The sequence below is a fragment of the Fonsecaea multimorphosa genome, assembly GCF_000836435.1.
Source record: "Fonsecaea multimorphosa CBS 102226 unplaced genomic scaffold supercont1.16, whole genome shotgun sequence".
Classification (NCBI taxonomy): Eukaryota; Fungi; Ascomycota; class Eurotiomycetes; order Chaetothyriales; family Herpotrichiellaceae; genus Fonsecaea; species Fonsecaea multimorphosa.
In genome coordinates this window covers 371,908-394,457 of record NW_015971650.1, presented here as the reverse complement: position 1 = coordinate 394,457, position 22,550 = coordinate 371,908, and the positions used below count along the sequence as shown (strand labels likewise).

At 54.7% G+C, this 22,550-nt stretch overlaps 10 protein-coding genes across 10 annotated transcripts; 5 read left to right on the top strand and 5 right to left on the bottom strand.

Moving 5' to 3' along the window:
* Nucleotides 1-191: 191 nt before the first annotated feature.
* On the bottom strand, nucleotides 192-2,012 carry Z520_07795 (uncharacterized protein; the record flags this gene model as incomplete). Its single annotated transcript, XM_016778292.1, has 1 exon — nucleotides 192-2,012. One exon carries the CDS (start codon nucleotides 2,010-2,012, stop codon nucleotides 192-194), a length of 1,821 nt encoding a protein of 606 aa, XP_016630652.1.
* Nucleotides 2,013-2,359: 347 nt separating this feature from the next.
* Z520_07794 (uncharacterized protein) lies at nucleotides 2,360-3,379 on the bottom strand (the record flags this gene model as incomplete). The annotated part of the gene is made up of 1 exon (XM_016778291.1): nucleotides 2,360-3,379. One exon carries the CDS (start codon nucleotides 3,377-3,379, stop codon nucleotides 2,360-2,362), a length of 1,020 nt encoding a protein of 339 aa, XP_016630651.1.
* Nucleotides 3,380-3,803: 424 nt separating this feature from the next.
* Z520_07793 (uncharacterized protein) lies at nucleotides 3,804-5,236 on the top strand (the record flags this gene model as incomplete). The annotated part of the gene is made up of 2 exons (XM_016778290.1): nucleotides 3,804-4,700; nucleotides 4,757-5,236. 2 exons carry the CDS (start codon nucleotides 3,804-3,806, stop codon nucleotides 5,234-5,236), a joined length of 1,377 nt encoding a protein of 458 aa, XP_016630650.1.
* A 249-nt stretch (nucleotides 5,237-5,485) lies between these two features.
* Z520_07792 (uncharacterized protein) lies at nucleotides 5,486-7,195 on the bottom strand (the record flags this gene model as incomplete). Its single annotated transcript, XM_016778289.1, has 3 exons — nucleotides 5,486-5,764; nucleotides 5,904-6,275; nucleotides 6,368-7,195. The coding sequence occupies 3 exons, from the start codon at nucleotides 7,193-7,195 to the stop codon at nucleotides 5,486-5,488; spliced, it is 1,479 nt and encodes a 492-aa protein (XP_016630649.1).
* Nucleotides 7,196-7,512: 317 nt separating this feature from the next.
* On the bottom strand, nucleotides 7,513-8,766 carry Z520_07791 (uncharacterized protein; the record flags this gene model as incomplete). Its single annotated transcript, XM_016778288.1, has 2 exons — nucleotides 7,513-8,146; nucleotides 8,198-8,766. The coding sequence occupies 2 exons, from the start codon at nucleotides 8,764-8,766 to the stop codon at nucleotides 7,513-7,515; spliced, it is 1,203 nt and encodes a 400-aa protein (XP_016630648.1).
* An 873-nt stretch (nucleotides 8,767-9,639) lies between these two features.
* Z520_07790 (uncharacterized protein) lies at nucleotides 9,640-13,368 on the top strand (the record flags this gene model as incomplete). Its single annotated transcript, XM_016778287.1, has 3 exons — nucleotides 9,640-9,677; nucleotides 9,731-12,987; nucleotides 13,040-13,368. The coding sequence occupies 3 exons, from the start codon at nucleotides 9,640-9,642 to the stop codon at nucleotides 13,366-13,368; spliced, it is 3,624 nt and encodes a 1,207-aa protein (XP_016630647.1).
* A 544-nt stretch (nucleotides 13,369-13,912) lies between these two features.
* Z520_07789 (uncharacterized protein) lies at nucleotides 13,913-15,842 on the top strand (the record flags this gene model as incomplete). Its single annotated transcript, XM_016778286.1, has 3 exons — nucleotides 13,913-14,073; nucleotides 14,124-14,595; nucleotides 14,649-15,842. 3 exons carry the CDS (start codon nucleotides 13,913-13,915, stop codon nucleotides 15,840-15,842), a joined length of 1,827 nt encoding a protein of 608 aa, XP_016630646.1.
* A 664-nt stretch (nucleotides 15,843-16,506) lies between these two features.
* Z520_07788 (uncharacterized protein) lies at nucleotides 16,507-18,177 on the bottom strand (the record flags this gene model as incomplete). The annotated part of the gene is made up of 1 exon (XM_016778285.1): nucleotides 16,507-18,177. One exon carries the CDS (start codon nucleotides 18,175-18,177, stop codon nucleotides 16,507-16,509), a length of 1,671 nt encoding a protein of 556 aa, XP_016630645.1.
* Nucleotides 18,178-19,125: 948 nt separating this feature from the next.
* Nucleotides 19,126-20,110, top strand: Z520_07787 (uncharacterized protein; the record flags this gene model as incomplete). Its single annotated transcript, XM_016778284.1, has 3 exons — nucleotides 19,126-19,201; nucleotides 19,257-19,379; nucleotides 19,464-20,110. 3 exons carry the CDS (start codon nucleotides 19,126-19,128, stop codon nucleotides 20,108-20,110), a joined length of 846 nt encoding a protein of 281 aa, XP_016630644.1.
* A 662-nt stretch (nucleotides 20,111-20,772) lies between these two features.
* Nucleotides 20,773-22,523, top strand: Z520_07786 (uncharacterized protein; the record flags this gene model as incomplete). Its single annotated transcript, XM_016778283.1, has 2 exons — nucleotides 20,773-21,924; nucleotides 22,023-22,523. 2 exons carry the CDS (start codon nucleotides 20,773-20,775, stop codon nucleotides 22,521-22,523), a joined length of 1,653 nt encoding a protein of 550 aa, XP_016630643.1.
* Nucleotides 22,524-22,550: the final 27 nt, after the last annotated feature.

Genomic DNA, 22,550 nt, shown 5'->3' with positions numbered 1-22,550 from the left:
TCTAGATATCAAATGAGTTCTCGGGTCGAACGGGACATGAGATAGGGGATATAGGATATAGAATGTAGGATCCCGTGCGATGAAGTCCCTTGGACACCTGCATACATGACGGTGGTAGAATGGTGATGCCATGGCTGTTTTCTTCTATCCATCTACTTCTGGTGCTCGATACCTATCTATCGATCTATGCATCAGTGCTTACTCCGCTGATGCCTCGCCGACTCCTTGACCAACTTCTTCTTGGTGGCCTTTGGCATCTTCTGGGACCTCTTCTCGCGCTTCTCCTCCTTGACCTTCTGCTTGTGCTGCCGCTTCTCCTCTTTATCCTGGAACCGCTTGCCGCGCGGGCGCGACGGCGAGAACGAGGACGAGGTGGAGTCCGAGACGTCCGAGTCGTCGTCTTTGGATGCGGCGGAGGCGTCTGAGGCGTCTGCGTCGGAGCGGAGAGGTGCACCGCCCTCGCCTTCTTCGTCGGGATCTTGACGTCCATCGCCCGGCAGCGTGACGGGTGTGGACTCCACCGCCGCGGGCGCGTCTTCGCTTCGCAGCGGCGCCAGCAGGTCCTTGTACACCAGCGCCGCTCGCCCTTGTGTCTGCAGTGTTTCTGCATCTCTCTCCGCGTCATACACGTCGTCCAGCGTCTGCGGGATATACTGCTGGCGGAAGACTTGGTTGTCGACCTCGTCTTCTTCGTCGTCGTCTTCCGTGCGCTCCGCCATCACTCTGTCGAGTTCCTTCCGCAGCTCGTCCATCTGCGGACCCTGGTCGCCAGTAGTAGTAGTAGCCTCGGGTTTCGTGACGAACTCGTACATCTTTCGCTCCGACAGCACGTTGACGCCCTTCCGGCGGAAGAAGTCGGTCACGTTCTTAATGTCCATCCGCAGGAAATCCAGGCTTCGCGGGTGGTCGCCCTCCACGCTCTGGCTCACGTCGATAATGTAGGGCTTGTCCTCGTGGTACAGGATGTTGTACTCGCTCAAGTCGGCGTGGACGAGGTGGCAGACCTGCAGCATGATCCGCACGTACGCCACCACGTCAATGTAGATTGTCCGCCACCTCGTCGCTCTTTCGTCTTCGCCCTCAAACTCCAAGTCTTTCAGCCGAGGTGCCGCTTTGCCCTTTTTGCCGTTCCCAATAAAGTTCATGCCCAGGACGTGCCGTCGAAGGTAGAGCGGCTCAGGACAAGGGATCCCCGCTGCATGAATTCTCTTGAGATTTCGCATTTCCTTCTCCGCCCACATCTTCACCATCGCGCGGTTGTCCTTGGTTCTGTGTCCCTTGCGGAACCGATGTTCGCCGGTCACGTACTTTTCGCGGTCTTTGAAGACCAGGATGGCGGTTTTGTACACCTTGATGGCGACGTGGGTGTCTTCTTGGGAGTCATCCTCAGACGCGGCGACGGCGTGGTAGACGTTTGCTTCCTTCCCTGTGGAAATGGTCCCGTGCACCTCGGAGACGATGCCCTTCTGGATCATCGAGAAGAGGATCATGCGAGTTTTGGGGTCCAGGACTTGCTCTGCCGTCGCCCGTTCGCTCTTGTCTTTGTTGGTGGGAGGGCGGTTGTCGACTTCGTCCATTTCGAGAAACCAGAGTGCATCCATTGCGCGGGGCATGTTGGCGGCTGATCCTTGAGACGACTTTTGCTGGGGGTTTGCTTTGGGATACTGCCATGAGGGTATGCTCGGGTTTGAAGTTGCTTCATCGAGGCGTCTTCGGCGGTTATATGCTTTTGTCAGGTCGGCGGGATTAGAGTTTGCGAGGTCCTCAGGATCCAGGACCTGGTCACGGTCCACTGCTTCGGCGTACAGGTCCTCTTCACCATCGTCGTCTTCCTCTGCATCTGCACCTTCATCGTCTTCCACGTCGTCGTCATCATCTTCTTGAATAAATTGGCCCAGCGCTATTCTTCTGCGGGGCGGTGCTACATCCGCACTTACGTAGCCTTGGTTTGGTACATATGTGTGGGAAGGAGTGAGGCCGTCTGCAATGCCTCTGGTGGGTTCACTTGACATTGCGACAGACAGTTTGTGAGAAGATTTGGAAGGCGGAGTTCAGTGTTCGTTGGGGACCTTGAGAAGAATAAATTATGCGAGTGACTGTCGCCACGAAGAAAATCACAGTGGCGCTTGAAATGCGTCATTTGAACCACATTTTGATGCCAAGAATACTCGACCGTAGCCAGGGACTAGTATCTGTACGGCGGATCATTACAATGGGTGTGGCATTTCATTTCCCTTCTTCGTTTGCTCTTTGATCTTTGCTCTTTGCTCCCCTGTCTCTCACTGTGCACTGCCATTTCATGTGGATTACCTGCCGCATATTCTTTGCCCTGCCAGACGATCACACCTGGAGGAGGATGTCACGCCCCGCCAAATTCCTGCTCCTCTTTGGCAGGAGGAATAAACCAGTCCGAGTCCACCACCAGCTTGACCCGGTGTAGGTCTTTGGCCATGATTTTGTCCTTGTCTGCCAGGTACGTCTCGACCTTTCTGGAACAGTCAATATACCTGCCCGACATGAAATCCAGCTGTCCACTGGAGAGCAAGACCACATAGCCTGCCGGCATCTGGGGTGTGTCCCATGTGACATCTTTGAAGAAATTGACTGCGATATTTGCTGACTTGTCTTCTCCCGGCAGGGTCTTGGACACATAGCTGCCTTCCTTGATATTGCCCTCTGATGCCTCCTTGAAGTCGGTGAAGAATCGAGTTGGAATGGCACCGGGATGGATGGCGAATGTCTTGATGCCGTGGTCTTTGTTCTCGTGGTGCAGGATCTCAGCTAGACGCACCAGGCCCAGCTTACCCAGCGCGTAACTGCCCATGCCGTTGCTCACATGAGCGCCGGCACTTGATGTGAAGACGATCCTTCCGCTCTTCTCTCGCCGCATGATCGGAAGTGCAGCTCGGGCGAAGTTGAAGCCTCCCTGCAGCGACACCGCCAGGGTATCCCACCACACTGTTGGATCCGACTCGTAAGTTGCGAGCCATTGTGGTGGGCGGCCGGCATTTGCGAAGACCACGTCAACTGACCCAAATTCCTGGTCGACCTCGTCGATGAATTGCTGCACTTTGTGATAGTCCTTGACGTCGAATGCGGCGGTCTTGGTTAAAAGCTGAGGGTTGATCTTCTTGCACAGATTGGCGGTCTCATCCACCTCTTGCAGCTCTAGTGCCATCAAACTCAGTGATTTGGCGGCTGTGTGCGCAAAGAACTCAGCGGTAGCTCTTCCAATGCCGCGGCCGGCACCAGCAATCACAACATTTTTGTCTTTGAATGCAGCTGCGAGCTCTTGATTCCGCCTGGGGTCGGTCGCGGGTTGGCAGTCGTGTTGATCTCCGAGAAATCTCTCTACCATCGGTTCACTTGGCTCGCCCATGATGGCTGTTGCTTTATGACTGGAATAACTACTACGGACCACAAACTCAAGGACAATAAATGGTAAAGACAAGATATACCTAGGTGATCATATGGTCACCCCAGAGATACCCCACATGTTTCGGGCTCAGCTACTGACTTAAGTGGAGTGGATGCATTTGCCGTTTCCCATCAGATCGGCAATAGCCTTGGGAGTCCTCGTCAATCGACGGCCTAGGCTTACGCCTGTCCAAGTGGATGGCCCTTCGAAAGGTCAACAACCGGCGATTGTGGGGAAAGATGTTTGTGGGGTCCTTGGAGAAGTTTTTAGATCGCATGAAGGTGGGTTCACCGGCAAAGGACCATTCAACATATCGCCCAAAACCATCATTGAAGCTCTGTTTGGAATTTCTTGTTCTCCAGCTCGAGTGCTGCACAATCCCAAAATGGGTTCAATTGGCCCATCCAAAGCCGAGCACCATCGTGTCATCATCGTCGGTTGCGGTCCAGTCGGACTAACGACCGCCACTAATTTAGCAAGGCTCGGGGTTCCTGTCTTGGTGCTTGAGAGGAATCATCAGGTCGATCAATCGCCTCGCGCGGCATCGTATCAACCATGTGCGCAAGCAGAACTGCTCGAAACAGGCACTCTAGACGACGTCAAAAAGGAGTCTGTCATCAACGATGTGATTGCATTCTGGATCAAAGGCAAAAAGGTGGCCCATGTGGAGAAGAGAGAAGGAGGCAGCCTCTTCCCTTCCGGCATCAATTGTCCTCAGCCACGACTGGCCGCGATACTCCTGCGCCATCTTACAACTAAATATAACTCGCAAGTGAGATTTAATCAAAGAGTCATTGAGGTCTCTCAGGACGAGAAGCAGACTCTGGTATCCTTGACCGCTGTGGATCCCACCACCAACCAAGAGACTTACTATACCTGCGACTGGCTGGTAGGAGCAGATGGCGCCGGTTCTAGTGTTCGCAAACTGTCCAACATCCCCTTTGAAGGTTTCTCCTGGCCCAAAGAAGACTTTGTGGCCACCAATGTGCGGTTTGACTTCTTTAAACATGGATTTCATACAGCGAATCTGGTCATGGACCCGGTTCACTGGGCGGTGGTCACAATTCTCGACGACACAGGACTGTGGCGGGTGGCGTTTGGTGTCAGAGCGGGCTTGACGAACGACGAAATACGTGCCGAGCTTGATGAGCACTACAAACATATCTTCCCTGTGTGGCCGGTGGAATACGAGTTGGTACAGTTGAATAAGTACAAGCCGCATCAGAGGTGCGCGCAGACTTTCAGACTAGGTCGGTTATTGTTGGCGGGTGATGCTGCACATGTGAGATTTTCTATCCTTCCCTGGGTTCTTGACGATTCCGCTGACACACACTCCAGAGTAACAATCCCATTGGAGGTCTAGGGCTGACAACGGGTCTGCTGGATGCTGGACCTCTAGGGCGCGCTCTCGGCGCCGTCATCAACGGCCAAGCCCCAGAGTCACTGCTTGACACGTGGGCCGCAGCTCGTCGGGACAAGTGGCTGAACTTTACGAATGAATTCTCCATTGAAAACAAGCGCATGTGTCAATTGGGCGGATACAGCGACGATCCCTTGGGGATATGGGAGATCGACGATGTGGCACGGGAGCACAAGATGGAGCGATGGCTGGCCATGGCGACGCCGGAGAAGAAGGAAGCCGACGCGCGGATGTACAAGGCCCTGCAGGATCCCCAGGCGCAGCTGATCAGCCGGATGAAGCAGTGGGAGATCACCATGGATCCCATGTGGATGGCGCAGTATGAGGATCCGGAGCTGGTCAAGTATCGGGTGTCATTGAGGCCTGTGGTGCTTTCGGCGCCAGAGGCCGCAACCTAGGGAGGGGAATTGGAAAATGGACTTTGCACCATTGATCGGTCGAGAGGAGGAGGAGGCGATCTTGAATACACTTGCAGAACATACCCTTGCACATGAATATACACGATCTCGCCGTAGGTATATTAATTTCCTCTCAATTACCGACGAGCCGCCCTCGGACTCCCTTGATGTTCAGGCCAGAAAATAAAAACCACGCCCACCGACAGACATACGAAGCCGTGAACCGAAGAGGTATTATAGCGAAGCAAGCTATGTCTTTCCTGCTGCTGCTGCTGAGTTTGAACTTGACCCTGCTGCGCTGTCCCCAGGATCGACGAACGGCCGCGCATCCAGCATCCTCCATGCCTGCGCGGCGTGCAAGGCCTCGTCGGACATGTCCTTCGCAAAGGACATATTCTGCCGCCCGTCGCTGATGAACATGACGCTTTTGCCCTGCGTGCCGGCGGCGAGACGTAGACGAGTTAGGAAGGTGGAAATGTGTAGAGAGGCAACGAGGAAGGTGTACGGGGGTAGGCTGGGAATGTTTTCCTGCGGGGAAATAATAGGAGGATCCAGATATGCGTAGGGATAGGATAAGGGGCTGTGTAAATGGGATGGAAAGGAAAAGAAGGGTTGGAGGGGGGGGAGCAAAGCCGCAAAATAGCATTTGCGAGGCATCATGACTTACCAAGCCCAAGGTCAGTTCGATGGACGAATCAATCATTGACGGCGTATACTCCTTCAAGTTCAACGCCGGCGACGACGGTGTCTTGTTCATCTCCGTCTTCTCCTTTTGCTTCTGCTTCTGCTCCGCTCGAATCAGCCGCACAATATTCTCCGCGACCAAAAACCCCTGCATGGTCGCGGCGCGGCCCATCTTCGGACCAGCGTGGCCGGGCAGCTCGATCACGTCGCCCAGCGCGAAGATGTTGGCGGTCGGCGGCGTGTTTCGGACGCGCAGGTTCTTGTCCGCCAGGATGGCGCCCGACGTGGCGGATACGGACGAGGGGGAGAAGGATTTGAGGAGGGTCGAGTTGGGGGTTTGGCCTGTGCATTGGATCTGGAAGGAGGGTAGCTTAGCTTAGGTTAGAGAGGTGAGGGGGAAGGATATAAGAGCGAGATTGACAGGGTAGGGTACAAAATGCTGCTCACCACCACATCACACTGGATGACTTTGCCACTGCGAAGCCTGACCTCCCTGCAATCCTGCCCGTCCAGACCCCAAACCACCCGCTCACCCAAACACAGCTGGACGCCCAGCTCTTCGAGGGCCTTGCGCGCGATACCATGGAGTTCCTCGTCGAAGCTGTTGAGCAACCTCTCCCGAGAATGCACCAGCGTGACGTTTTTCCGCGGATACTTGCTCTTGATGTCCCCGGCGACTTCGACGCCCGCGGCACCACCGCCAACGACCACAATGTCCTGGCCGGCCACGATGCGCTTTTGTTCCTCACGGAAGAATCTCAGGCATTTCGCTTTTGTGTCGGCGTCCGCGTCCGCGTCGAGCTTTGCCGGATACCGCGACCGCGACCCCGTCGCGATGGCGAGGTACTCGTAGCGAATCTCCGATCCGTCCTGCAGGATGACTTTGCCGGTCTCGATGGCCGCGACGGCGCCTTGCTTGAACACGTATGCTCCCTCGGGCGAGGTCCGTGGGCCGTGGCCGCGCGGGTAAGGGATGATGGCGTTGGACTCCTGGCCCGCGAGGACGGTGGCGCGAGGGAAATTCCATGTGAAGTGGAAATGGGAATGTCGCTCGATCAAGATCACTCGGTAACCCGTGGGAAGGGACTCGGAGAGTCGCTTGGCGAGGAAATACCCGGCGAAGGAGCCGCCGATGATCACCACGTTGCGCGGGTCGGGGACGGAGTGGTACCGCAATCGGTGGATCTTTGTGGATAGATAAATGCACAACCTCTGAAAGGAGAGGGATAAAGTGAAGCCGAGCAATCTGAGACAGAAAACGAATTTTGCAAACATGTTTGGAGAGGCGACACGCATTTGCAACGTTGGACAAGGCAGAGAGGGAAAAGGGGGTCATTGATGATCTTATCAGATTAAAAAAAAGTACTCATCGCTCGGGGGCGGAGCGCCCAGAAGCTCCGCTCCTCGGATGCACGGTGCTTCCATGGAGGTGAATGGAGGATGCGCCGATGTCGGCACGGACTCGCTTGAGGAATCGTCCTTCTCGGTGTTTTGACAAGGCTATTGATTTGCCGAGTATGGAATGCAGCACAAAGCACAAACTCTCGCAGATATCGGACTTATTCAAGCGGCGTCTGCAAGGCTGCTCGGCTCTAAGGCTCGAGAAGTCCCTTGTTCGACGTCACTGGTGGCTTCTCAGCTTTTAGATACCGGATGCTCTCTCTCGTCTGTTGGAAGTGGACGGTGCCATACCGGAAGAGCTCGGCAAAGGTACCTGGTTCGTGGTCTTTGTCTTCGTTGCCTGGCTCTTCCCAGAGAACACCTGCCGCGGGCGTCTTGGTCAGATTCTTTCCGTGGGTGATCTTTTGCAAACTCGACTCTGTCAGAAGACGCCAGACCAGCTTGTATGCCGTCTTGTATTCCTCGGAGTCTTTCGGGGCGTCCAGTCTTGTGGCCAGAGCATTGAACAAAACCTGACCGCCAAACCCAATCGTCGCCTCCGCGCCCCAGTCTTCCTGCAGCGCGTCGAAGATAAGGACCTTGTTCAACCAGTATTCGGTCGCGTTGAAGCCATCTCTGGCATTCTCCAGCATGCAAAGTCTCTGCCAGGACAGGACCTGGCTGATGTACTCCATCACCGTTTGCGGCTGCACCTTGAAATCCCAACCGAAATTTGCCTGTTCTGCTGCCTCGAACGTGTGGCTCAAGGCGAAGGAGACCAAGGGATGATTAATCAAGCCTTCGTGATTCTGGCGATCCTTCCACAAATACACGAACAGGTCGTGCCTACAAAAGCTGTCGTTAGCGTATCGTCGATCGGTCTTGCATGTCACTTACCAGCATTTGATAAAGGGATCGCCCTTACGACTCGCAACGAAATGGTTTGCCATGGTCGTTCCATACATGATTGGAGCACAGACCTCAAAAGGTGAATTGGGGTCTGCCAGCTGGTTCCAGCAAATCCTGTCAATGTCACGAATCAAGATGTTTCCAGTATCCATGTAGACTCCCCCATGAGAATATAAGCATGCTCCTCGGAGGAAGTCAGAACTATGAGGGCCAGTATATATTCCCGTCATCGTGCCAGTAACGAATGATTGGGGAAGAAGGTCGGCCGAGACATATTTGAGGGCAGTGGTCGGCGAGTCCGGTACGGCGTCGAGGATGCGGACTGTCCACGATGGTCCGCAGAGTCGGACCCAACTGACGATGTTACGCTGGCACCAGCTTGGCATCGAGCGAATGCCCTTGTCCCAGAAGGCCCAGATATTCTTTTCGGATGTGACAGGCTTGTACTCCTCTAACGAGGCCAGGATGTCCTCATCAGAGCGCTGATCAACAGGTTCCACATAGCGCAGACGATCCTCAAATTCTTGAGGGATAGTAAACTTGGGCGCAGGACCCATGGTTCGATGATTGACAGACGGAATTGAGGTGGGATATGCAGAACTGAGCCGACTCCAGCAAGAATGAGCACATCACTTACCGGGGGTCTGCCATTCCATTTATACAGAAGTTGGGCCACAGGTGACAGTCCAACATTTGGAATTGATCCGTGTCTGTGGAGAAGGCTATTAGTCGTGGAAACCTTACCTGGGCCATGGCTGGGTGTCTGCGTAGCACTTTGGGCCTGAATGGTGGGCCTAAGACTTCCTTGGCTGGATATCCGGCCGGTCCAGTTTCCCGTCTTGGTTTACGGAAGACGTGAGCTGCTGTACCTCGTACGGTTATAGCCATCGTTCCGCCTGATGTCTGATTAAGTCTGAGCTGGCGTTGTCTCGGGAAGTTCTGTCCTAATCACACCAAAGCTGTTTAAACCTGACGGTGGAGGTAACCTCAGCTCAAGAGGAGAATGAGACATGCTAGATTGCACGGAGCCCGTTTGTGGAATCAGGGTCCCTGTGTTGAGTCTAGAGGTGGAGCGAGTAGTAGATAAACGGGAGATCTCCCCTTACTAGGTACCTTAGGTACTAATATGAGGAATAATAATACAACATCATTGACGGGAGGATATACCGAGTAGATGTGCGAATAGAACCTAAAAGGCAGGTGGCGCGGTGGGTCATCACGTGAAGCACTAGTCAGAGCTTACATAACTCTCGGCACTAGCTCTCTTTAGGATTAGTCTCGATTTACGATTGAGGAGTCGCGCGTGTCCTTCATTTGCAGCCTCGCGTCGCTTGGGCCGTTCAACAATCCTTCGCGATTGTCACCTCCCCAGCGCTGTTGCGCGCACGCCTCTCGAAACCCATAACTCGTCAAAATCCCATCTGTGCAACATGTATATCAAGCAGATAACCATCCAGGGCTTCAAAAGGTGAGAAACGCCCAAGCGCAGGTCCAGAAAGCAGTCCTAATCGATCACTACAGCTACAAAAATCAGACAGTTGTCAACCCCTTCTCCCCGAAACTCAACGTCGTCGTCGGCCGCAATGGCTCAGGCAAGAGCAACTTTTTCGCCGCCATCCGGTTCGTTCTTAGCGATGCATATTCACACACGGGACGCGAAGAGCGACAAGCCCTTGTCCACGAAGGGTCCGGTTCCGCGGTCATGTCTGCCTACGTGGAGATAGTGTTTGATAACACGGATGGGCGATTCCCAACCGGAAACGACGAGCTCATCCTGCGCCGTACAATTGGCCTCAAAAAAGATGAATATTCCCTCGACCGCAAGAATGCGAGCAAACACGATGTCATGCAGCTCCTTGAGAACGCGGGATTCTCGCGCGCAAACCCATACTATATCGTCCCTCAAGGTCGCATCACTAGACTGACAAACATGAAAGACTCCGAGCGGCTGGAGGTCCTGAAAAGCGTCGCAGGGACACACCAATTCGTCGCCAAAAAGGAGGAGTCCCAGAAGATCATGAGTGACACCAACAATAAACTCGCCGCCATTGATCAAACTTTTGAGCAGATCGAAGAACGTCTCCGGGAACTCGAAGAGGAGCAAGCAGAGCTCCGAGATTTCCAAGAGAAGGACCGCGAAAAGCGTGCACTAGAGTACACTCTCTTCCACCGAGAGCAAGATGAGATCAACAGGGCGTTGGCAGAGTTAGAAGATCGAAGAGTGGGCGGGATCGACGAGGTCGACGAAAATCGGGAACGCTACGCACAAGGAGAGGACGAGCTCGCCAGGATTTCTCAGCAAATCCAGCAACTCAACCATCAAATTCAGGCCGCACGGCTTGAGAAGAGACAATACGAAGACGAAAAGCGAGAGAAGACAAGAGCACGAGCCCAAGTCGAGTTGGAAGAGAGAAATCTAGTCCACGGACAAGCCGCGGCTCAACGTGCCAAGCACGATCGCGATCGAGAGCTGAAACAGGTTGCAGCGCAAATCCAGGAGATCGAACAAGAACTGAGCACCGTCATCCCACAATTCCAGGCGGAGAGGGCAAAAGAACAGGCCGTCAAAACTCGGCTGGAGGAAGCGACTGCCACGCAGCAGCGTCTCTACGCCAAACAAGGGCGAAATGCTCGATTCAAGTCAAAGAAAGATCGGGACAACTGGCTCCAAACACAGATCGACGAGACATTCCAGTCTCTGTCCCGTTTCAAAGCCACTCGCATGCAAACTGCCGAGGGCATTGCAGACGATGAAAAGCAGATTGCCACTCTCGAGAAGGAGATAGAAAACCTCCAGCAGCGAATTGGCGTGCAGGACCATTCCATTGACCAAGATATCCAAGCGGCCAATGAGAAAAAGGACGCGCTGATGGACGAGCGAAGAATGTTGTGGCGCCGAGAAGCGCAGTTGGACTCAGAATACGGAGGGGCTCTGGATGACCTCAGAAAAGCCGAACGCAATCTTTCGCACATGATGGATGGCAACACCAGCCGGGGTATGGACGCGATTCGGCGCATAAAGGAGCAATACAATCTGGAAGGTTGCTATGGTCCGCTTGCTGAGCTGATTGACGTTCCTCAACACCACACAGCCGTGGAAGTCACCGCGGGAAATTCTTTGTTTCATTACGTGGTCGACAATGACGATACGGCTAGCAAGGTCATGGAGATCTTGAACCGGGAGCGCGCTGGTCGAATTACTTTCATGCCGTTGAACCGACTGAAGCCTAAAACAGCAAACTTTCCCAACGCGCAAGACGCAAGACCGCTCATGTCTCTCATCAACTACGACGAGAGGTTCGAGCCAGCCGTCCAGCAAGTCTTTGGTAAAGCCATCATTGCACAGAACCTCAGCGTCGCAGCGCAATATGCTAGAACTCATGGCTTGACAGCGGTGACCCCAGAGGGCGACCGATCTGACAAGAAAGGTGCGTTGACCGGTGGCTACCACGATATCCGCTCTTCGAGGCTCAAGGCAACAAAGGCGGTAATGGCAGCGAGGGAGAAGTTCGAAGCAGTCAAGGCAGAGGGCAAAGACAACAAGAGGAAGATCGAAAAGATCGACCAGACGATCACCAAAGCCATGAGCGAGGTTCAGAGACTCGAGCAACAAAAGAACCAAGCTCAAGGCAACCAGGTCTTGCTCAGGCAAGAGATCAGAAGCAAGATGGACATGCTACAACGCAAGAAAGAAGACCTCGAGGCAAAACAGAAACAAGAGGCGTCGATAGCCGCCAACGTCAAGATCCTAACTGATCAACAATCCGCTTACCAAGCTGAGTTGAGCTCAGACTTTAAGAAAGCACTGAGTGCAGCCGAAGAGAGGCAGCTAGAGAGCCTAGCGGTCAGCATACAGAAATTGAGGCGCGAATACAACGAATTGGCGGCGTCAAGAGCTGAGACTGAAACCAGAAAGGCGGACTTGGAAGCTCGGTTGAACTCAAGCCTGAAACCTCAGCTTGCGGCGCTCGAGACTGATGAAGTGGACGAAGAAGCCGGCAGCTCTTCCCACTTACGCGCGAAGAGAACGGAATTGGCACGTTTGACTAAAGAGCTGACCTCTGTCCAAGGGTATCTGGACGAGCTTGAGGACAAGCTGGAGACTTCGGCGACCCAGGTCGCAGAGCTCGAGGCTGAAGCCGCCGAGATCAGACGCCAACAAGAAGAATTGACCAAGGCGATCGAACGCCACCAGCGCCGGCTGGAGAAATCTGTCCAGATGAAGGCTGCGCTGTTGGCCTCAAAGCGCGAAACTGTGGAGAACATCCGCGAACTCGGCGCCATCCCTGAGGACTTGCGGAAGAAGTACCAGCATACTGACTCGAACGCTATTGTGAAGAAGCTCCAGAAAGCCAAGGAAGCCCTGAAGAAATACAATTCCGTCAACAAGCATGCCTTTGAGCACTATCGAAACTCGCTGCAACAGCGGGAAGATCTCACCGCAAGACGAACGGAGCTCGAGGCCGGGAAGAAGTCCATCGAAAACCTGATCCAAGTTCTTGATCAGCGGAAGGACGAAGCCATTGAGCGCACTTTCAAGCAGGTCAGCAAGGCGTTTGCAGAAGTGTTCCAGAAACTTGTCCCTGCTGGTCAAGGCAGATTGATCATTCAACGGAAAACCGACAATAGGCAAGCTGAAGACGAAGACGAAGAATCGGATGCTGAGCCTGTCAACAAGCGAGGGGTAGAGAACTATACCGGCGTGGGAATCAGCGTCAGCTTCAATAGCAAGCATGACGACCAGCAGCGTATACAACAATTGAGTGGTGGCCAGAAAAGTAAGAACGCTACTGATTCTGAGGATGGCTCTCGGCTAACTTCGATCCCTAGGTCTTTGCAGTCTTGCCCTCATTTTCGCTATCCAAGCCACTGACCCAGCACCGTTCTACATTTTCGACGAGATTGACGCAAACCTCGACGCGCAGTACCGAACCGCTGTGGCCGACCACATCTTGTACCTTGCCAATAGGGCCGATGACGAACCCGTCAATGGCGGCGAGCCACCGCTGGGGGGCCAGTTCATCTGCACAACATTCAGACCGGAAATGCTGAGGGTGGCTGACAAGTGTTTCGGCGTGCGCTTCGGCAACAATGTGAGCAGCATTCGTGAAGAGTCGAAGGAGAATGCATTGGATTTCATTGAGAGCCAGACGCAGTGAGCCCTATCGTCGCTGGGGGAAGGTAGGACGATATCTTGAGTTTCAGTGATAGATGATGATGATGACGAATGACGTGCGAGATCTTACGATGTCGTTGGAGCTAGTGCCAGGGGATTATTGTATGAGTACGTGAAGTATGACAGAAGAGGCGTTGCTCGATGTCGGTCTGCAGTGTTTGTATCGCTCACGCGTAAAGTGCAACGCGACCGCGTCAACAACGCCAAGCCATCGACGTGCCTGACGTGCCTGTGGATCCCCGGCGCAGTTTTTGGCTGCATCGAATCTTGCAATTTTCCACCCATTTTCCCTCTCCTCCCGCCTGGCGACAGCCAGCGACGGACCCCTGCGTTTGACTCTCCAAATTGTTGTCTTCAGCATCAAGCACGAGACCAGTCCCAAAGGCGTCTATTGGGTCTGCACACACCTTTGGACCCGGCCCAGAGTTATCCCTCGACTATCTGAGAGGCATCTCGCACAGGACTCGACCAATAGTCCTACTCCCTCCCCTACTCCCCGCTACGTCTCTTACACACACTTGTTCAAGATGAAGTACGTTCTCGTGAGCGGTGGTGTCATCAGCGGGATCGGGAAGGGCATCATTGCGTCGTCGACGGGCCTTCTGCTCAAGACTGTGGGCTTGAAGGTCACGGCCATCAAAATCGACCCATACCTGAACGTGGATGCAGGAACTATGGCCCCCACCGAGTATGCAGACTTTGAGACCGCCTTCACACGTCTGTCTAACTCTTTTGCAGGCATGGGGAGTGTTTTGTCCTGGACGATGGCGGCGAGGTCGACCTTGATCTCGGAAACTACGAGCGATATCTCAACGTTACCTTGACCTTCGAGAACAGCATCACGACTGGGAAAGTGTACCAGCATGTCATTGAGCGTGAGAGACGAGGAGACTACCTTGGCAAGACTGTCCAGGTCGTCCCTCACATCACCAATGCGATCCAGGACTGGATTGAAAGAGTTGCAAGGATTCCCGTGGATGATACAAAGGAACAGCCGGATGTGTGCATAATCGAGCTTGGCGGGACGGTAGGTGACATCGAAAGTGCCCCTTTCATCGAGGCTATGCGGCAGCTGCGGAGAAGAGCAGGTCGCGACAATTTCTGCCACATCCATGTTTCGTTGGTGCCGGTCATTGGCAGTGAGCAGAAGACGAAGCCCACACAGCAAGCCATCCGGGATGCACGCTCACTCGGTCTGGCACCTGACTTGGTAATTCAAATTTCTCGTGTACCCTCTCGCCGCTAGGCACTAACGAAGACCAGATTGCCTGCCGTTGCCAGGAACAACTTGTCGAGGCTACGACGAACAAGATTGCCATGTTCTGTCAAGTTGAGCCTTCGCAAGTCCTAGCTGTCCACGACGTCGAGTCGACGTACCATGTGCCACTCCTCCTCGAGCAACAAGGTCTGCCTGACCAGCTCCGCGAGCTCTTCCGTCTCGACGCATACAAGATTGCACCTTCGTTGGTCACCAAAGGCCAGCAAATATGGGAGGAATGGAAGCGATTGACAACCTCTCAAGATCGCTTCCTGGAGTCGGAGAAAGTCAATATCGCCTTGGTCGGCAAATACACAAACCTTCACGACTCTTATCTCTCCGTCATCAAGGCTCTGGAACACAGTGCTATGGCCTGCCGGCGCAAACTCAATCTTGTCTGGGTCGACGCAAGCAATCTCGAAAAATCCACACTGGATTCAAATCCAGAGAAATACCACAAGGCCTGGCACGAGCTATGCACGGCCGACGGTGTTCTGGTTCCTGGTGGCTTCGGACATCGTGGTACTGAAGGGATGATCGCAGCTGCCAACTGGGCTCGAACAAAACCTAAGCCATATCTCGGAATTTGTCTGGGCATGCAAGTCGCTGTCGTCGAGTATGCCCGCAACATGTGCGGCCTAAAGTCGGCTCATTCGGTTGAGCTAGACGCACAGACGCCGGATCCCGTGGTCGTCTTCATGCCGGAAATCGACAAGACGACCATGGGCGGCAACATGCGGCTGGGTCTGCGCCCAACGATCTTCCAGGAGAACACCCAGTGGTCGCGGCTGCGGAAACTGTACAACAGCGAGCCTAGCATTAACGAGCGGCACCGTCATCGCTACGAAGTAAACCCCGAGTACATCACCCGCCTCTCCGATGCCGGCTTGACATTCATCGGCAAGGACGACAAGGGCGAGCGCATGGAAGTCATGGAGCTGAAGGACCATCCGTTCTTTGTGGGTGTCCAGTTCCATCCCGAGTACCTGAGTCGGGTGCTCCGACCCAGTCCACCTTATCTGGGCTTTGTGGCCGCGAGCGCGGGAATGCTGGAGCAGGCATTCTCTGCCGTCAAGGCCCGGAACGAGTCGCTGAATGGGAACGGCGATGGCATTCACTCGCCCCACGAAAACGGCGTCAATGGCTCCCTCACCAACGGTATAAGCCAAATGTCACTTTCGGCATCTTCGGGGTTCTAAGCCTCAAGACATCGAAAGGGAACATGGCATCAATCTGACATAAGGTTAGAGCACCCGAGGGTTCTCAGAAGGGCGCGATGCAAGCATGCAGCTCCATCCACCCACCCATCCATCCTTTTTGTGCATGCATCACGAATTAATTTGACACGAGATATCACCATCGTATATCGTATACTTGGGACTTTTGCATCTGCAGGTGTGGTCAGGGGACATTCAGAAATGGTTACGGCACACACACGCACACACACACGCTGTCACGCACGTACGAAAGTTATAGAAAATCCGTAACGTACTGCCCCGGGTCTCAATGATTATTGGATATGGTTATCAGGGGCCCAACTCATCCAGGACGATGCTGCTGTCGTCGGTTTTTTAAGACTATATGTGCTATATGTCATTCAGGCCCCTTTGTATGTCTTTTTTCTGTCTCAAGGGTTTTCTTTTTATATGGATCATGAAATCATGGATTATGCATGCATGCATGGATCTTGGGGGTTGTCTTTTGCGCACTTGCCATTCCTGGACGTCTTTTTTCCTGTATAAATACCACGTAATTATCCGAGTGCGAGTACCAGTATGTCTCTCCTGGCTGAGGCTAGGGCTAGGGCTGCGGCGGGCTTCGTGCGGAAGGGAAAGGGCAGCTCTAGTGTGTAGAGTGAGTGTTTCAGCTGCGACGACCTGCTCCACTGCCACCTGCAGGTTGGGCCGTCGCAGTCGAGCCATTGTTGTCGAAAGCCTTGCCGCCCACTCTCTCCCGGTGCGCGTGCGTATCCTTGCCATGGATGAGCTCCTCCTCGCGGACGAAGACGGCGCCTTGCTCTAGATCGTCGTCCTCTTCTCGTCCGCCGGACGTATCCGCAGGGTTCTGAGCATATCTCCTCGCGTCGTCGTTGTCGTCGTAGTCATCAACGTCAATATCTCTAGTGACTCCCAGTCTTGCCCGCTCCCGGTCCACCCATCTCCTCCAAGGCTTGTAGCACAGCACGCTGATGCCGCCGACGACGACAAAACTGCCGCAGATGCCGCCGCCGATGATCTCGTACAGCTCTCCTGCCCTTGCGACGCCATCCCAGAACGCGCCCTTGGGGTTGGCGACGTTGAGGACCAGCGAGAGCAGTTGCAGCATGCCGATGATGATGGCGCAAAGCACGGTCAGGGAGGTCAGGACGATCGAGTAGTACAGAAATGTCAGGGGATCTTTCACGCGAGCTGTATTGGGGGCCGGTGGTGCTGATTGTGGGGAGTCTTGTTCTTGTTGCTGTGGCGAGTCTTGTTCTTGTTGCTGTGGCTGTGGCTGTGGCTGTTCCGACGTCGCGGGCTGGATAGCAGCTGATTGTTCAACGTCGACCAGGATCAGCGGCTCGTCGTTTGGTGTTGTCGTGTCGAGGATCTGCTCGGGAACTCCGTGGCTCTGGATTTCAAAGTCCTTCTTGCTCGTGCCCATGCCCATCGGAGCAACGTACAAACTCATCATCAAAGCACCGTCGATCGTGTCAACAAGGCACATTCCAGCGGTGAACAGGACGGGAAAGATCAGAATCAGCCAGATGCTCGTGCCCTTTGCACCCTGGATGCTGCTAATTCCTAAAAGGGCGATCTCGGAACTCGTGTCGAAGCCCATGCCGAAGAGGACGCCGAGGGGATACATTTTCCAGGGGCGGTCGATGAGCTTGAACATCTTCTTGAGCACCCGGAAGAGACACCCGCCGCCTTCGATCTTCCAGGCCTCCGCGGCCTCCTGGTCCGGCCGCATGCGGATGACCTTTCGGATCTGCACCACCAGCTTGTACAGGATGTAAGCGTTCATGATGCCCAGGAGGATCAAGAAGGCCGCCGAGACGGAATTCCCGATGATGCCGCCGACGGTGCCGAAGCTGTCGAACCGGCCTGCGATGCCTGCCGCGGTCGCGGCGACCACGATCGACGTTATGATCACGATGGTGCTGTGGCCCAGGCTGAAGAAGGTGCCCACGGTCACGGGTCGTTGGCCCGTGGCGATGAGTCGGCGGGTCATCAGGTCGATGGCGGAGATGTGGTCGGCGTCCAGGGCGTGTCGGAGACCCAACGTGTACGCCAAAGCTGCCGTCGAGAGAAGCTGGGTGTGCGAGGACAGGATCACGCCGCATATCGCCCAGACCACCAGGTTGACCAGGACCAGCAGCGTGAGGATCAAGATGACGGACAGGGGGAGCTTGCGGAGGTACGGGATGCCGTCATGGAGGGCAGAGAGGCGACGATGTATGTCCCGTCGCCGCTTTTGAAGCCGTGATCTCCATGAGCTCCTTGCCGGTGTTGTTGAAGAGTCATGCTGCTCCATTGAGCCAGGAGTCGTCATCTTCCCAGGAAAGTCTTTCCAGTACGAATTAGTTTCCTGTTTTGTTCTGTTCCCGCTCGTGCTCTTCTCCTCCTGTTTCTCCTTCTACGTCTACCTCAACGGCAGCTGCAGGAACAGTTGCACGACAGACCAGGTCTTGGAGGTGGCCTGTGTGAGGTTGGACGAAGGGTAGGAGGGAGGATATCAAGTGGTGATGTATTATGGCGGATGAGCAACCCTTAGCATCCACCGCGGGGTCCTGGCAACTGTTAGTAATGCTGTATGGTCTGATAATCAAGCTCTTGCAAGCGTGTTGTGGTGATTGGGGAGAAAGCATTGGTGCGGGGGTGTGCGATAAGGTCGAAAAGTCCTCGCGTACCCATATTTACCCCTCGTGGGGACCTCGAGCCTCACCAGATCCAGTATGCGAGACATTCTCGTTCGGGCATGTATACAAATTCCCAGAGTGATGTGCGGATATCTTGAGATGAGGTTGTCGGTGTCCATGTCATCGTTGCAAGGCGGGGTTTAGCGACAACGAGGCTGTGCCAAGGAAGATGTCAGCCTTGTATCCCACTACAAGGCTGAGGCTGGAGGGTCACGAGGCTGAGGCCAAGACTTTCTGTGACTTGACGGGGTTTGCCAAGGCGATGTAATGACAGTCAGACTCACACTCACACTGGCAGGCACTGGACCATCGGAGGGCGTCGGCCGAAATGTCTCCTGCTATTATTACTGTGGGAGCTAGTGCTGCACCGCGTAGATGAGATATTCAGCATTCATCTTGTTCCTCGGTCAAGTCACACTCTTTTCCCCCCTCAGCAAGCTGACCCCAACAATATGTAATTCAAAGGCCCTAACGGTGCCAAGTTCCTTTTCTCCTGTATATATATATATCACTCTCCAATTCCCCCAGTGTGAAGGAACCCACCTCAACCTGTGAAGGCAACCCACACCTGTACCGTCAAGATGCCGTGGCCGCCTCTCCAACAACGGCTGTTCAACCTGCTTGAACCGTCCTTTCTGCTCGTTCCCAGCGCCATTTGTAGGTGCCTATTCCCCCTCTGTGTCATTTCCCAGGCTCTGACAGCATGTGGCAGCCTTCATCACCACGGCCTTTCAGTTCTATATCCTCCAGTTCAACCTCCCCACGGCGAGTAATTTCAAGACAGTGCGGGACGATGCTTTCTCAAAGTTCTGGACCAAAGTCACAGGTACGTTGGGTTTCCGGCCATGAGCAAAATGAGAAAGAGGAGTGGGCGGAGGAAATCCCAGGGTCAAGGTATTCACTGCATTTTTCTCTCCAGCACCTGTCGACCCGCCTCCGCCTCCCCAGGGCTCGGCAACATTAATTCCGCCGCTCCTATCTCGTGCGCACGGGGTGGTGTTGGACATCGGGCCAGGCTCGGGGACCTATGTATCGTTGTTCTCCGACAACCCCAACATTAGCGCCGTTTACGGGGCAGAGCCGACGCCTGGTCTTCACAGCACCCTGCAACTTCGGATCGACGAAGCCAAACTCACCGGCAAATACCACATCCTCCACTGCTCCGCCGACAAGGCCGAACTGTTGGCCGCTCTGGCCAAGGAAGGCGTCAAGCCCTCCCCCAACGGCATGTTCGACACCATCGCGTGCGTCCGCGTGCTATGCTCGGTCCCTAACCTGGAGCACACTGTCGCCGAGCTGTACTCCCTCCTGCGACCGGGCGGCGAGCTGCTGATTGTCGAGCACATTCGAAACCCCTGGACCAAGAATGGCAGCGTCCTGGGTCGTCTGGCACAACTGGTCTACCACCTGCTCGGCTGGCAGTTCTTCCTCGGTGGATGCAACATGGATCGCGACACGCCTGCCGTGGTCAAGAAGGCCGCTCCGTGGGAGGCCGTCGACGTCAAGACGCATTTCGAGTGGACCGCCCTGCCGTATGCCGCGGGCACATTCACGAAAAGGCGATAAGTCAGGCTGCCACCACAGCCTTTCTGGGTCGGTCAGATTGGATGAGTGCAGACTCGGAAGTTTGCTTGATTCCCATCAACTGGGTCACTCGAAGTGAAGTTACAAAAGGTGTGCAAAGCATGCATGCCATCTCCTTTTTTCACAAGGTGGTGGCGGAAAGATTGCTGAGCTGTTTACTGCGTCTGAGGCCTACATTTTGCGCCTACTAGCTACTGTCTGTTGAGACCGCTTCCTCTTTTTGCGTGACTCTTTCAACAAGGCCAGTTCCCGGCGTGGAGACAAATAGTGTGCTGTCATGACAAAGCCCTCAACAAATTTCCCCATGGTCTGTTTACCGTGGCGCGTGTGCAATCTTACCGGCCTTGTTCGTCTTTTTCTTCTCTTTCTTTACCAGTGACACTGAACGCAGCAGTTGTGTGTATACTAACTTCTGCCTACCGCTCTCCCCATTGTTGACACCGCCCGGCACAAAAGAACGAACTGATACTGGAAGCAATGTTTGATGTATGAGCCATGTTTGCTTTCCTTTCTCTTTTCCCCGCCCAAGCAAAGGTAACGCGAAAGAAATATGGGCAGGATATCTCTGCTTCATCTATCTGGCAAGTTATTTCCATAGTCTTTTGCAACACTTCCATATCGCATCTCCTATCACATCGGCCAAAATGGCTCGCCAAACCAGTCCCGAAAGCTCTGAACCATCAAACCCGAGCCAAAACAGCAACTCGGACGGCCCGGACGAGGAGACAGTCAGACACCTTGCTCTATTCGCCTCGGTACATGACACCAATAACAGTGGCAACGGCAATGGCAGCGGTAGCGGTAGCGGGAACAGACTGTCCCCCGCCCTTCTTCGCGAGCTGGAGGCAGCACCCCTGTTCTCGAGCAAGGTCAAGAAATGCCTCAACGCCTGGACACAAGACGACGATCAGGGCCCAAGACTCCCAGCATACGGACTCTTAGGGCTCCGGACGCGCGCGATCAACGGGTCAGACGGCGCGACGACGATGCAGCAAGATCTTCCCGGGCAGGACAATCTCATCTACGCCAACATGCAGCATCCGTGGTCGACGTTCATCTGTGGCCAACAAGGCGCCGGCAAGAGTCACACCATGTCGTGCTTGCTCGAAAACGCCCTCATCAGCGATGGCAGCATGGGTCCCAATCCGATGCCCATGTCTGGACTCGTCTTCCACTACGACAAATTCACGTCTCCCAGCGCCACGCAGGTCTGCGAAGCCGCCTACCTCAGCTCGCAGGGCATCAAGGTGCAAGTGCTCGTCTCACCCTCGAACCTGAACGCCATGAAACGCCTCTACCGCAACTTGCCGAACTGGCCATCCGGCGCGCCGAGGCCGAAAGTCATCCCGTTCCTGTTCAGCGAGAGGCAGCTCAACGTCGCGAACCTCAAAGCGCTCATGGCCGTAGACAGCGAGGACAAGAACCCGCCCTTGTACATGGCCATTGTCAACAAAGTGCTCAAGCAGCTGTCGCTCAAGGACACCACGACCGCGGGCGTCAAGTACCAAGAGATGAAGTGGGCGGTCACGAAAGAAGGGTTGACGCCGTCGCAAATGTCCTTCCTCGAAATGCGCTACAGCCTGATCGAATGGTTCCTGAAGGAGACGGCGGCGCCGGCCATCCGAACCCGAGCGAGAACCATCGACTTCAGTCCTCAGACAATCTCGATCGTCGACCTCAGTTGTCCCTTCATCACCGAGACCGACGCGTGCATGCTCTTCTCCATCTTCCTGCAGATCTTCCTCGGCCAGCGAGGCAAGAGTCCCCTCATCATTGCCCTGGATGAAGCGCACAAGGTAAAGACAGAAGAATCGTGACACCCCATCTGCCCACTCATGTCCCTCTTTTCACTTTCCTACAAAAAGAAGAGAAAAAAACTGACATTGCTCCAAAGTTCTTGACAGAGACCCCAGCTGCGAAAGCTTTCTCCGAGGACCTGGTGCAAATCATCCGCCAGCAACGCCACCTGGCCACGCGCGTGGTGATCGCGACGCAGGAGCCGACCATCTCGCCCAAGCTGCTCGACCTCTGCAACGTGGCCATCGTGCACCAGTTCCAGTCGCCGGACTGGTACAAGGTGCTGCAGAGGCACGTGGCGGCGCTGGCGGGGCGGAGAAAGGGAAATGCAGGAGGCGGTGACATTGACGACAACGACAACGGCGATGATGTCTTCAAGACCATTGTCCGACTGGGCCAAGGGGAGGCGCTGGTCTTCTGTACCAAGGCGTACTTTGACGTAGATGAGAGTAACGAGAACGAGCCCGATCTCAGACCGCTGCAGGACGGGTACGCCACGGTCAAGATCAGAGGCCGGGTCACGGCTGATGGTGGGAGGAGTATCCTGGCGTCTGATGCGGTGGGAGAGGGAGAGGAGGAGCGAGAAGAAAGTGGATGAAGAGCAAAGCATGATTTCTAGGGCGGT